Source organism: Brassica rapa, chromosome A06 (genome assembly GCF_000309985.2).
Source record: "Brassica rapa cultivar Chiifu-401-42 chromosome A06, CAAS_Brap_v3.01, whole genome shotgun sequence".
Classification (NCBI taxonomy): domain Eukaryota; kingdom Viridiplantae; phylum Streptophyta; class Magnoliopsida; order Brassicales; family Brassicaceae; genus Brassica; species Brassica rapa.
This window is the reverse complement of record NC_024800.2, coordinates 19,512,168-19,525,971: the sequence shown is the minus strand read 5'-3', so window position 1 is coordinate 19,525,971 and position 13,804 is coordinate 19,512,168. Positions and strand designations below refer to the sequence as shown.

The window sequence follows — 13,804 nt, the reverse complement described above, 5'->3', positions numbered from 1 at the left end:
TTTACCCTTTGAAACATTTATGCAAGTTTTCTTGAAAGCATTTTACCCATCCCATGTGCTTATTGCATCTATATTATAAGGTTATCGTCTTCAACCACTCAGAAAAATATGATATGTTATATACGCTTGAAATGTTTAACACTTTACAACGACATCTCTCCTCTTTTCAAAATCCTAAACACTCAACTCTCCTTTACAACATCAAGCAGACTCTGAAGCCCACGCATCAGCTTGAATAAAACTAGCCACCGAGTAAACATCAACATGCTTTTCAGGTATCTCACTACTCCAAGGAACCCTCTTCGACCTAACTGAACCAGGACCCGTATTCTTATACTCACCGTAATACAACGTCTTCAACGCGAAATCCCCATCCCAAGGCATCCATCCATCAGGACTAACCAAAGACTCAAGATTACAGTTTACAAACACAGTCCTCGAAAACTCCTTCCACGGTCTTCCCAAATAGTTCGTATGCCCCTTGGGGTTAGCTAGAAACTCCTTCATGTACTCCTCTGTTCCGTTAATCGAACAGTTCAAGAACACGAACCCTGTGGACTGCGCCGCATCGATCCTCCCGTGTGCTGTGATAGCGTTGTTTGCGCCGCCTCCTTGGTCTAGTTTCGAATTTTTTGAAGCGATTAGGATACTGCAATCTTGGAATACAGCAGCTGAGTTACCGAATATGAAGTCCACGTTGCCTACGATCCGACATTGTTTGTAGAATTGACGAAGAGAGTGAGAGTAAACTGTGTCTTGGTTCCCAAGAAACTCGCAGTTTTCGAGTATTGAGTAGTCGCTGTCTGACCTAAACGCAACCGCTTGGTGCGCGTCTGATCCCGCCGTGTTCTCTATGGTTAAGTCACGTGCCATGAACCCATCACCGAGAATTCCTACACAAACAATAAATGATTCAACAAGACAAAAACACTTGTAACATTGTAACGTTAACATTAACTCACCGACAGTTGCGGAGTTGAACGTTGTCATCCCTGGTTGACCTACATTCAACGAACCCGTAATTACCGTTTTACCCATACCGTCACCGATGAACACGACGTTCTTTTTCTCAAACGGAACCCTAACCGTTTCCTCATACACGCCTTCCTTAATCCGTATCACAAACTTAACGGTCCCGTTAGTTGCCGGCGCTGCGTCAACCGCTTCCTGCACAGTCTTGTAACCGCACCCTTTCCCTCCTCCGTCTTTACACACCGTCACGTCTTCCTTCAAACCGGACGGAAAACCCAAACTAGCATCCTTAACCGTACCGGAACCCGGTTTAGTCTTCTCCCAGAACCCGTCACGTTCCGTAGCTGGGGGGATCCACGAAGCGACGTCGTCTCCGAAACTATCGAAGGACACCATCATGCCCAGCGCTGTGCCAGTGAGCTTCACGAGATCGCCGAGGAAGGTGATGGTGTCGACGACTTGCTTCGTGTCGTTGACGGTTTTGAGCCCCGACCAGCAGTCGTACTGGTACGCGAGAGCTGCGCTCATCCACGCGCGGCCGTCTTTGATCCCTCCGCCGCCGCTCTCGACGGCGACGGATGTTGATTCGGTGCGATGCTGGGAGTAGGAGAGGATCTCGAGGCAGATGGTGGCGATGTTCGTGCGGTTTTTGTTCCCGGCGGATGAGTCCAGGATAGATTTGATCTGCGATTGGCCGGACTTGAGACTCTCGAAGGAGAGGGAGATCGCGGAGTGGATGATCTGAACCGGTTTGGGATCGGGAGGGACCAGGCCCGGTTTAGAGAGGGAGGAGAAGCAGTGGTCCGGGAAACGCGTCGCGTTGCATGCGAGGCGGATCTGAGCGATTGGAGGAGGGGAAGGAGGGGAAGGAGTCTTGGGAGGAGGAGGAGCGGCGGAGGAAGGGGGTTTTTGCGGTGCGTTGTGGGAGGATTTGGAGACGGTGGAGTAGATGATGAGGGTAAGGAGGAGGAGGAGGATGGCGGAAACGGCGATGATGATGAGGATTAAGTTGCGAGAGGGGGTGTTTTTCCGGTGGGGTTTAAAGGCGGAGGAAGCGAATGGAGTGGAGGAAGAGGTGGAGAGAGAGCGCGGGAGTTTCGGAGAATCCATTAGAGAGAGATATTTATTATATATATAGGTATATGTACAGAGATATTGATCAAAAGATCAATTGAATAATTGAAATCTGAGTGAGGGAGAGATACAGAGGATGAGATTTAGGGGGAGGGATGGCAATTAAAGATGTCAGAAATTTCTGGGTTTTGTTTCTTACCTCTTTTAACTTTTCCTTTTTTTACGGCTGTTAGGAAGAATGGGGTTTAGCAACTAGAATTAGGGTAAATTAAGTTTTTTTTTTTACTGGTCAGTTATTTTTTTCGTCGATTCAAAATTTAGCATATTTAGTTTAAACGGGCCGGATTGAAACGAGCTAAAGCCCATTAATATGGCTCTAGACAAAGGATTTATGAGAAAGCTATATAAACTTTGGGCCTCTAAGATTTGATGCCTATTACGTTTCAACAATGCTCTTCCTCTCTTTTGATTTCAAAAACCAAAACCACATGTTTAGCTCTTAGAATGCTTAGAAGAAAACGCGAGCCAACGGACTTATGAAACTGAGCGATATAATAGTAACAGTAAAAAACATATGGAAACAAAGAGTAGTGTAAGTGCATCAATAGTTAGGGGTCAATAGCCATCGGTGTGATGCGTCTCCTCGCCGGTTTACTTGAGACGGGTGTGTTAACTTTGCTCTGCAATGGCTGTTTCTCTCCATTTGGTTTTGTTTCCGTCATCAATTCATCGGATGTCTGCATAATCTGTTTCTTCTCCTCACCGGTAGCTTTGCTTTGCAGTGGCTTTTGTTTCTCTTCGTCTTGATTTGGTTCAGCCTGTTTACTTCTCTCGTCTGGTACTGTTTCGGTCATGAGCTCATCGGTTTTCTCTAGAACATGCTTTTTCTCTTCGCCATCCACCAGTTTCTTCCCGACTGCAATTGAATTAATGGGTTAGTCCAGTTCTGGAACGTAGAAGAGAGTTAAGAGTCCTAAGGGCAAACCTGAGATGGAGACAGGCTCTCCAAGTTCGTTATCTTCAAATTCAACAAGTGTGCAATAACCGTCTTGTGAGGACAGCGCTAAGTACGAAGCAGTTGGTGACCTATTTAGAACAAAAATATTTGATCATTGCTTACATTTGAAAACCATAAATTTCTTGAGAAGGAAGGACTATTCAGAGATCTAGAATAACGAAGATATTCATATTACCATGTTATATCAGTTATAGCAGCGTAGTGGAGACCTGCCAAGACTGCAACTGGAGCGACACACTCCGTGTCATATATGTACACCGAATTTAATGTTGCAATGGCAAATACAATACGGTAAGGAAGCTTGAAGAAACCACCTTCTTCTGCATGATCACCAAAATGAGAATATGTAAGGAAAAGACTTGCATCTCGAAGGCCTTGATTTTCTATCTTAAAAGAAGCTGAAACTAGTATTATAAGAAAACATAGCATGTACCAGAACTTGAACCCCGGAGTTTGAATACAACAGGGCAAAACCGAACCACTACAACCGGTTTATTAGCACCTGGAAGCTGCAGTGCAGGTCTGCTCGCAGGAAAAGGAAAAAAAAAACGAAATGAGCGTGTGTGAGACTTTGTATTGCTTTCTAACTATATCATACATAAGCTCAAGCAATTGAGTTCACTTGGCCCAGCTTTAAGAAAAAAGAAATTTAGACGCTTACAATATGTTCCACAACAAACAAGAGATGGTAAGGTGCGGTAATCTTACCTTGAAAGGTCCTTCCTAGAAAAGACATAAGTAGCATTTACAGCTTCGGATGTAGGTGAAAGCTTGAAAGAGCCTGCAAATGAAATACATTGATGACAGAAACACAGTTAATATCCGGATAAGCTATGCGATGATCTAAGGAGGAATGTTTTTAAGGGATGATAATTACCTGATGGAATGAGTAAAAAGGAGCCATCAGGTGACCATGACAATCTTCGGAAGAAAGAAGGCAACGTCTCGTCATGAAAGAGATGGGTTTTCACCGTCTGCGTATGATAATCATTGTGAAATCAGGCATACTGTATATTCGCAACTAATCATGAAGAAATTCTTCTCTCTCTCTCTTACCTTAGTGTCATCTCCTCGTTGCTGATCTGTTTTCGTGATAACATGCTGACAAACATAATTCATTTTTTCACCACTTTTACTCTTTGCTTGAGGCTTATTGACATATATCCGGCATGTTCTGTCCGAGCTAAGAGAGGCTACGTACTTTGACAAGGGGTCCCAGGCAACACCTTGAACATAATGACAATGGGCGTCCAGTATCTGATGGACAGAACCTTGTAGCAAAATAGGAAAAATCTAAGAAGCAGCATGAAAAATGGTTTATCTATTATTTTACTTGTTCTCACCTTTGTTAACGTCCCATATAATGCAAGAGTTATCCACTGAGCCAGAAATCAGAAAAGCATCATCAGGAGACCACTGAAGATCCAGGACATCCTTTCGATGGAATCTAGCAGGGTAGTACAACAAAAGTCAAAATAGTTCTATTTGCCTACATTCCTCTGCTCAGTCTAACACCTTATGCTTTCCACCATGCGATGTGACTAGTCTACATTCGAATAAGCCCATGGAAATTTTCATAAGTTTTCCACTATGTTACTAGCCTATAGAAGCACTCTCCTTTCTTGATAGCAACAATACTGAAGATGGTTCTTACAAAAGCATGACAGTGTAGCTTATTATTCAGATGAAAAGACTCACGATAAAGACTTGTGAACTTTCCAGGACTGATTGGTTTCACTAGGATGCAACTTCCATATGATAAGCTCGCCTCCTGCATTATAACAAAAAAAAACAGAACTACGCAATTAGTTACACTAAGCATTCAAAATGTGCAAAACAACACTTGTATTTTAGCGACCAACTGTGTAATCAGTCGTACCGTCAGCTCCAGAGGCAAGCAGTTCCCCTGCAAATCATCATAAAACAACTGTCACCACTAAATAGAACATGATTACAGCTCAAGAGCATCTGTGATAACACAAAGCCGCTTGATGCAGTTGTTTGATTATTACCATTATCTAAGAAACAAAAAGTACTAACCAGAGGGAGAGAAACGAATGGTATTGACAGCACATCCATGGTAAGTAAGGCTGCTCTGGTAAGATACACTGGGAAGCTTCTTCTCCGCTTGACCAGAGTTTATTAACCACAGCTGGATTTTTTTTTTTTAATTAAAAAATTTAGGCAACAATCAATAACATTCCTCTGATTCTCTAAAAATCCATCAACCCAATTAGAAGCTCACACGCTCAAAAAGCTTGCGACTTTCGAACAATCAAGCGGAACCCAGATCCCCAATTGGAGAAAATCGAATTGATTGCATTACCTTGATATCGTAATCGGCTCCGGCGGTGGCGAGTAAACCGGAAACCGGGTGAAAATCAAGGGTGAGCACAGGCTTCCCGTCGTGCCAGCTGATCTGTATGGTTCCTCCCTTCATCTTGCTGGTAACGGAGAATGCCCAATTGCCCAGATTCGTGGCGGATTTGTTTTCTCGAGAAAATTAGGGTTTATGGAAGAAGAAAGAGAGTGTACTAAAATGGACTCCCACTCTGGCGCGTCTTTTTGGCGGGAAATATATTCTACGTGTTAAATGACTATTTTGTCCCACCGACTAAAAACCCGGTTAATCCTGACCGGTCGAGTTCAATGATTAGAGTTAGAGGGACTACTGTAGTCAGTCTCTCGCTGACCTACATAATGCATTATGAAAGTGTCGTGTCCGTCCACGTAAAACTCAAAGAAAAGTCAATACGTCTTTTGCTTTTAATTCGCGGATCAATCGACGTCGTCTCAAAAGTAGTAGCAGTTTTGAGGTCCATAATGGTTCTGCTTTTATATATATTTGCATAATAACAACACGACGTTGCCTTTCCCTTTTATAAACCTTATCGCCATTTCAAATGTCTTTAACATATAATGCATCTCGATAAAGCAAAAGCTACATAACCATATATATTAATATTCCATCCAATAAAATATCTCTGGTTCCCAAGTCTTTTAACCCCTTTTCCCCCCAAATCTTTGGCACTAAACACGACTTAAGGATTTTGTATGTTTGAGGAAAAAAATCTGTAACGTAAATATTCAGATAATAATCTCTAATAACATTGTTCTGTTTAACAATTTACTCGTCTGAGTTCGTGTCTACCCGCTTTGGAAGGAGAGGAACACAAGAATCAATCTTATCCGACATACTTTCACGAGAGCAAAGCTGGACACACTTTCACGAGAGCAAAGGAATCTCCCATCAACGGTGACTTTTCTCTCGACTTGGCGGCAGTATTTTCTGTAGTTATCTGCCTTTCTTTTTTTTTTTTTTTTGAGGTATGCAGATATAAATTATCTGATTGATTTAAGGGCTGTAATCCTGCGGGATCATGTAATTTTTCTACTTTCTAAAATGATATAAAAAAGTAGTTAAACAAAAACAATTTGAAAGCAAGTTGCAAAAGGAGAAGAACGATAGAGAAAATGTAATAAAACTTACAAATTCCAAATTTAGTAGAGATTTATAACTAACATAAAATTACAAATAGAGATTTTGCCATTTTAGCAAAGTTTTTTTAAAAACGAAAAATAGTACAACAATAATCATTCAGCAAGCCGATCAAGAATCCCGGAGACAACACCACATATACGTCTCAAACTCACTTCACGCCGGCGAATCTCCGTAGGATAAAACAAACCTTTAGCTCGCCGGAAAATATTCCGACAAACGTTAGGATAATCCTGCGCTGCCAACACATGCATGTAAGCATAGTCATAAGCTTCATCATCAAGATCTTGAACCGTTAGCCGAAGAGAATCAGCTGCGAGAGCATACTTGTCTGAGCAATCTTTTAAGACCTTCCTGAGGACGGTGTCGTTTGCGGCTGCGGCGGTATGGTTTTCCGCTATGTAAGTGGCGGTTGCCGTGGCGCTTTTCATACCAAAGCCGACCATAATGGTGGCTAGACCTTTTGTGTCGGCTGTGGGGCTTCTTGGGTCGGATTTGAGAGCTGAGACGCAGAGGCGATAGTAGTTTGTGGTTTTGCAAGTTGTTTCGATTGTGGTTGTGTTGGGTTTGACTGACAGTAGGGTTGATGATAGGATAACGAGGAGGAGGAGGAGAAAGATGGGAGAAGTAGCCTTAGCCATTTCAAGAATAGGATTTTGAGCAGCTGTTTATGGAGAGATATATAAAGAAATATGATTCTTTTGTCTTATATCCTGGGTAGTTTATTATAATATACGTATTAAAAATAATAAACTAGAATATATATTTGTTTTGAGTGGTAATCGCAATATTATATTCTCGATGTTAATGTGTTAATCCTGTTTTTGTCAGGTTGCGATATAATATAGCGTGTTAACATGTGAAAAAAACTGAATAGGAATGGGTTTTATACTTTTAGTACTATCAGCATGATACATATATCATTACCCGAGGAGAAAACCAAGTAGTTGTGTTACTTGTGTACTTAATGGAAGTTTAGTTACAATATACAAATTGTAAAGTTACAATGTGAATTTCCTTTTATCAACATCATGGTGTGCCAATCTATAGACCATAACTTCAAAGACATGATGATGAGTTGTGTCATGTGTGTTGGTCTTTGCATCTTGGAACTTTGCTAGGTTTTGATCTGTGCATCATGTGATTACTACGAATCAGAAAGCCTTGTTTGGCTGTTTCCCTTTCACGATAAAAAAAACTCCCTCTGTCACTTGTTTTTCCCTTCTTTAAAACTATTTATCCCACATCTGCTCTTATCTATACTATTAAAGCAGGATCCTATTGTCATAATTACCTTAGGGGCATGTTTCTTTCACTAACATTGCATGTTTCATTAAGGGCAATTAAGTAATATTAATAACAAATTTATATTGGGTCATTATTTTTGGATCCAGCCCAAATCAAATCTCTCTTGGGCCATTTGAGCCTATTAAAAAATCAGATTCAATTCTCATTTTTTTTTTCTTTTGGGTCATTGAGTCTAAGTTCAAATAATTTTTTTCAACTATTCTTAATTATTTTTTTTTTTCTTAATATAATTTAAGCATTCATAAAAATAATTGAATTATTTTATTGAAAAGTATAAATCTTTATTAAAAGTATATAATTTTTTAATTAAAATATTAACCCCATAATAAAATTAATTTATCAGAGTTATACCAACTTAATTCATTAAAAAATAAAATTTAATTTTTTTAACATAAATAGTCATTTAAAATGCAATACGATAAATAAAGATAAAATTTTTAAGTCTTTTACAAAATAAAACACAAATATATGAAAATGTGACATTTACTAAATATTTGTCAATTGAAAAAAAAAACAAAAATAAATCCGCGCTTTGAAAGCGCGGGTCAAAATCTAGTATATTTTTAAAAAGCATGAATATAAAAAGTAAAAACACATGAAATTATTTATATGCCACCACATTTCTCAGTAGTTTATGCATTTAGGAGGTGTCCTATGGGGCTTATTTTCATCGTACATTGCTTGAATGTTTTATTTTCTTAATCATTAACACTTTTTATGTTCAGCTTAATGACATTTTTTTCTGACATAATGTTTGACATTATCTTAGTACTTGTTTTATGAGCTGAATTCTCCATCATGGTGCCAACTTGAGAACTTATATATTTCTTATACTGAATATAGAGAATTTCAACATATTGTATTAATTAGAAGTTAAAAATATATATACAATTATACAAACTACATTAATGTAGACTCTTAAAACAGCACACAATACCTAATGTTCTTTTTCCCTCTAATCCTTGAATAACCAGAACATGTAAATTTTGGTTGCTGTTTTTTTTTCTTTCACCAGCATCCAAATCCCTGACCTTAAATATCGTTCTCTTCCCAATGACGATAACAAGCTGTTATTTCTTTACCATCATAAAGCTCTTGGATCATTAGTTTATCTTGGCAACGACTTTTACATTCTTCGCAGATGGGTCGAGTGAGACCATTAATCAGAATTATATTGAATTTATGACTAGCGAATGAGAGATTTTGAGCAGGCTTGACATAAAATGCACATTTCCCTAGCAAACATGCAATATGGAACGCCACCCCACATTCGTTACATGCATAAAACCATTTGTATGAATCTAAAGTTTTCTCACAAACTTCACACCAATTCAGACTTGCATTCTCTTCATAAGAAAGAGTGAGGAAATGTTCATCATGCTCATATTTTACTTTATATGGGAGTGTAGCACAATGGAAGCACAAACAGAAGTCACATTCGATACAGTTTAAGGTTCGAGTACTGTTTTTTCTGCACATTGAACATGGTTTATGTTTTCCAAGTTCATTGCTTAGAAACAAAGGATGTGGGTGAGCTTGATGGTAGAGTGGCTCAGATATTGCAGCACATCGCACGTCTATACTTATAGACTCATCCCCTTTGCAACAAACATATCTGAAACCACATGAAAAACGATCACAATATTCACAAAAGAAACAATTTTTGGTGTCACTCACTTGTAGAATAAATGGATAGGGATGTGCAATATGTTGTTTTATCCGAGGAAGATTTGCACATGCTTCATGAAGTACAAAATCACACTTGGAGTCCATACAATTGTAAACATTACCACCATAAAATGGAAGTACGCATGCTTGACATCGCTTATTTTCATAGTATAATATGCCAGTGATCTTCTTTTCAAACTTCATGTAATGTGAATGGCTGAAATGTTGTATAATTCCATCACCTATCACTTGAAAAAAAATTTAGATTTTCATATTCTTCTTCTGGTTCTTCCTCAAGTTCTTTTCCATCCCACACATCCCTACGAGTTGCACACTTGGAATGCACTACGTAATTGCAATCTTTTGTGCAATAATATTTTCCATAATTTTCTTCAATCTTTTGATGACAAACTCCACAAGACAATAATACTCTAAGATGAGAGTAGGTAAAAGAGAGACGGTGGTCATGACGGACTATTTTTATGACAAACGGTAAGTAAATGCAATTTTTATGGACAACAAAATCACATTGAAGACACACGTAGATGAGAGTTTTGCTATCAACTACTCCACAAACGTCACATATCAAATCGTTTTTTCTAGGGAAGTGGTTAAGAGTATGCTCATGTCTTTTTTGATAGTTCAAGAATGAGGGTCTTCTTGCACAAACAGGATACAAACTAAACTTACAAATAAAACAGTAGTAAAATAACGTTGTACGATCACCTCCGACACATGATCCACAGTAAGAACAAGAAATTATCTTACAGTCGAGATAATGAGTCATAGCTAACCCACGATGCGCGAAAAGTTGGAGATGGTGTTTAGGGTGAAGAGGAGATTTGATTAGAGGGGAAGAGTCGACGCATTCTTTGTGGTAGGATACACTACATTCATTGCAAAGGTAATAGGTTGTACTGGATTCCTTACATTGGCAAGCACCACACCAAGAAGGCTCATCTTCTGATTCTTTGTTGTTGCACCAATACAAGGGGTCAAGGCGGTGACCCTGATGTGAAGAGACGCCGTGTAAAGAACAAGAACTGTCAATCATGTAAGAAACATATCCATTAATTACTTTATAATTGGGAAAACCACTGTCTTTGGATCGTATGACAGGGCAAATGAAGGGAGAAGGTGGAGGATGTTCCATGGCTATACTATATTTTTGAGAGTTAGTTGTTTGTGACTACAAACATGCGTTATATATATATAAGCGTTTGACGATTGGATATTATTAATTTTTCCTTCTACATGCAAAAACATCTCACGTCAAGTATTGCAGTCATTGGACGTTTTAAAGATCCCAAACAAAGAACTAATTCTATGCCTTCACCTTTGTTTTCTCATATTCTTTCTTTCTTTTTTTATTTAACAACTTTTTCTCATATTCTTCTTCTCTTCACCTTTTCTTCCACGGTTTAAATTTTAAAATTTAAGATAACATTCGATCACACAAACAAAAGTAGAATCTTTACAAAAATATATTTTACTTTCAACGCAGAGGTCCAAACTATATACGAAACTTTGAACCTAGATAATTAGCATTAGAGAAAAACCTCTAAACCCTCGAACCAAAGATTACCTACTACGTACTAGAGATTCAAGAGAAACCCAAATTATTTCCAGTAAGCAATCTCTGTGCTTTAAGATATCTAGCTTACCATTTTTTTTTTCAAAAAAAGGCAGTTGAAAGTACTAAACGTTTCACAAGACTTGATGAATGGATTAAGCTAGATCAACTTGACCTTGATTCCGTAGAATGCGCCTCAGATGAAAAAAGTTGAAGACAAAGGTAGCCATTCTTCAAAGTCTTGACTTTTGTTTACTGTATTTAGTAGAACTGTGTATTGGTTATAGGTGAGACTAGCTGGAAGATGACACCAAACGAGAGACGGAATATTGATGAGTCACATGTAGAGGTAAGGGGTTAGCTTTAGTGAGCTGTGTGACACGCTATGCATGTTCTGATATGTGCTTTTACAGGGTCATCAGTCACGAAGAGCTGGATGCTGCGAGTTTGCGTGAACATGAGGAGTTCACAAAAGCGAAGAATATAACAACGGAGATATGGGTATTCCGTTTCCACCAGAATACAAAGACTGTGTGAAACTCTTTTTCTGTTAGTTTTGCCTGTCCTTTTTTCTAATTAAAAAAAACTGACACCTTTATTTAAAAAAAAATGAGTTGTATCAGCTGTTTGTTCGGGTTGTATTTCTGAATTCTGATATTGTATCTTTCTGTTAAATTTGTATCCTTTGAGCTTTCACACGTATATTTCTGTTTCTTACCCAAATTTTTTTTTTGCGGCGGCATGCAGAGGAAATGTGATCTGAAGCATCCCCTGGGGATGAAATCTTTCAAAGCTCGATCTTGTCAGTGTTTGAGGTAAGCTCTTAAATATTCCTGCAAGGTGATGCTAATATGTTGGGTGTTATCACTTAAAATTTTATATCTGGAAGCCGATAATTTACTCACACATTTAGTAATGGTTTTTCATGACCTTGGAGTTTATTTCTAAAATTCTAATGACATCTAACAGATATATGGCAAGAAGGACAGGGTCTATGCGCAGAACCTGTGTTATCTGGCAAAGTTATTTCTTGACCAAGAAACTCTTTACTACGACGTCGATTTGTTCATGTTCTATATTATGTGTGAATCAGTGAATGTGATGATCGGGGGACGCCACATGGTTGGATACTTTTCAAAGGTACCACCATACAAATTTTTGGTTGTGGTTACACTTGGTTAGTGGCATGTAGGTTGATCCTAAAATTACCTCAAGCACAAACTCAACTATTTATGTTTGTGGTTACAGTTGGTTAGAAATACAGATATGCTTGACGTCAATTTTAATCATAATTTTATGTTGGTACAGGAAAAGCATTCAGAAGAAGCGTACAACTTGGCTTGTATCCATCCGTACCCTTCCTCCATATCAAAGGAAAGGCTATGGAAAATTCTTAATAGCTTTATATGAGTATTCTTTCCATCTAACTCTTGTTCTGCTCTCTCACATCTCTCCACAAGCTCACTCTTTCTCTTTTTTTTTCCTAAGTTGATAACAACTTACCCATTTTGTTGTGTTACAGAGGTTACAGGACTCGGATTTTCTTAGACATCCTCATGAAAAAGCACAAGGGAAACATAATCAAAATGCAGGAGATGAGTGATATGGCAGCGGGGTTAATTACTCACTGAAAAAATTTGGGTTTCTCTAGAATCTCTTGTAGTAGGTAACCTTTGGTTCAAGAATTTAGAGGTTTTCCTCTAATGCTAATATAGGCTCAAAGTTTCGTGTATGGTTTGATCCTTTGCATTGTAAGTAATACATTTTGGTAAAGATTCTACCTTTTTTGGGAACGAATATTATCTTAAATTTTAAAACTGAAGCATAGCAATAGAACAAACCTCTTTAACTACTACTCCCTCCGCCTTTTAATATAAGTTATTTTAGAGAATTTTTTATGTTTTAAATTATATAACGTTTTAGGTTTTCAATGTAAAATTTATTAATACTTAATGTTATATGACTAATGATAATATACTTTCTATTTTATTATTGGTTGATTTGTGATTAGGTAAATAATTAATGATATTTTTGTTTAGAAAATATAAAAAATTAATGATTTTCTTAATCATTATACAAAATTTTAAAACGACTTATATTAAAAAACGGATGGAATATAAAACTAAGAGCCAAGAACACATTGTATCATTTTTTGTTTAAATACCTTGAGTCTTGCCAAAACGACCCCTTGTCCAGCTCAGGAATGACTAAAGTTGCATTCATGATGTGCCCAACAGCCACTCTATCCGCTATCTGTAAGAACAATAAACATATTGTTCATATGAAATCAAGAGCTTTAAATGTTGTCTGGTTTTGGTTTAGTGTAACTTACACCAGTGCGCATTTGATTTAGTCCACCATTACTTCTAACTCTTTTATAATAATAATCTGATTTCTGAAACTTCTACAAAATATAATGAAAATTATGTTTCAAGACAAAAACCCAAGAAACAATCCGGTAATGAAATCAAATCACAATTCTCAATTCATAAACAAAACTTAAAAAAAACTGCACCTTTGTATCTAGTAGTTGGTTTAACACCCCAAACCAAAGCTGAAAGGAGGAGTCCAAAGTTGAGTATCTTCTTCACTCGATTTCCTCAGATTCTGTAGCTCAAGAGTTCATCTTTATCAATTGTCATGATCCAGAACCAAATCAAAGACACTTCATTTCTTCATCTTAAATCCAGAA

General features: G+C 38.0%; 4 protein-coding genes across 4 annotated transcripts; 1 reads left to right on the top strand and 3 right to left on the bottom strand.

Moving 5' to 3' along the window:
- Positions 1-98: 98 nt before the first annotated feature.
- On the bottom strand, positions 99-2,352 carry LOC103873889 (probable pectinesterase/pectinesterase inhibitor 64). Its single transcript, XM_009152297.3, has 2 exons — positions 963-2,352; positions 99-893 (listed from the first exon to the last, which is right to left on the bottom strand). The coding sequence occupies exons 1-2, from the start codon at positions 2,080-2,082 to the stop codon at positions 202-204; spliced, it is 1,812 nt and encodes a 603-aa protein (XP_009150545.1). The 5' UTR covers positions 2,083-2,352; the 3' UTR covers positions 99-201.
- Positions 2,353-2,482: 130 nt separating this feature from the next.
- LOC103873888 (chromatin assembly factor 1 subunit FAS2) lies at positions 2,483-5,646 on the bottom strand. The gene is made up of 12 exons (XM_009152296.3): positions 5,391-5,646; positions 5,105-5,216; positions 4,944-4,970; positions 4,763-4,835; positions 4,408-4,511; positions 4,121-4,335; positions 3,942-4,038; positions 3,773-3,845; positions 3,498-3,586; positions 3,240-3,384; positions 3,032-3,132; positions 2,483-2,962 (listed from the first exon to the last, which is right to left on the bottom strand). The coding sequence occupies exons 1-12, from the start codon at positions 5,502-5,504 to the stop codon at positions 2,655-2,657; spliced, it is 1,458 nt and encodes a 485-aa protein (XP_009150544.1). The 5' UTR covers positions 5,505-5,646; the 3' UTR covers positions 2,483-2,654.
- An 864-nt stretch (positions 5,647-6,510) lies between these two features.
- Positions 6,511-7,633, bottom strand: LOC103873887 (cell wall / vacuolar inhibitor of fructosidase 2). Its single transcript, XM_009152295.3, has one exon. It carries the CDS (start codon positions 7,202-7,204, stop codon positions 6,659-6,661), a length of 546 nt encoding a protein of 181 aa, XP_009150543.1. The 5' UTR covers positions 7,205-7,633; the 3' UTR covers positions 6,511-6,658.
- Positions 7,634-11,609: 3,976 nt separating this feature from the next.
- On the top strand, positions 11,610-12,911 carry LOC103873885 (histone acetyltransferase of the MYST family 1). Its single transcript, XM_033273537.1, is given in 5 exon segments — positions 11,610-11,661; positions 11,878-11,927; positions 12,082-12,252; positions 12,421-12,459; positions 12,461-12,911. Coding segments are annotated over 5 exon segments (456 nt in total). The 3' UTR covers positions 12,605-12,911.
- Positions 12,912-13,804: the final 893 nt, after the last annotated feature.

What these genes read in the sequence shown, in the direction of transcription:
- LOC103873889 (XM_009152297.3), bottom strand. Translation starts at nt 2,082, where the DNA reads ATGGATTCTCCGAAACTCCCGCGCTCTCTCTCCACCTCTTCCTCCACT. An exon ending in GTTCAACTCCGCAACTGTCG is followed by an intron (nt 894 to 962) that starts GTGAGTTAATGT and finishes TTGTTTGTGTAG; the next exon opens with GAATTCTCGGTGATGGGTTC.
- LOC103873888 (XM_009152296.3), bottom strand. Translation starts at nt 5,504, where the DNA reads ATGAAGGGAGGAACCATACAGATCAGCTGGCACGACGGGAAGCCTGTG. An exon ending in GCTTGCCTCTGGAGCTGACG is followed by an intron (nt 4,836 to 4,943) that starts GTACGACTGATT and finishes GTTATAATGCAG; the next exon opens with GAGGCGAGCTTATCATATGG. An exon ending in TCTAGGAAGGACCTTTCAAG is followed by an intron (nt 3,587 to 3,772) that starts GTAAGATTACCG and finishes TCCTGCGAGCAG; the next exon opens with ACCTGCACTGCAGCTTCCAG.
- LOC103873887 (XM_009152295.3), bottom strand. Translation starts at nt 7,204, where the DNA reads ATGGCTAAGGCTACTTCTCCCATCTTTCTCCTCCTCCTCCTCGTTATC.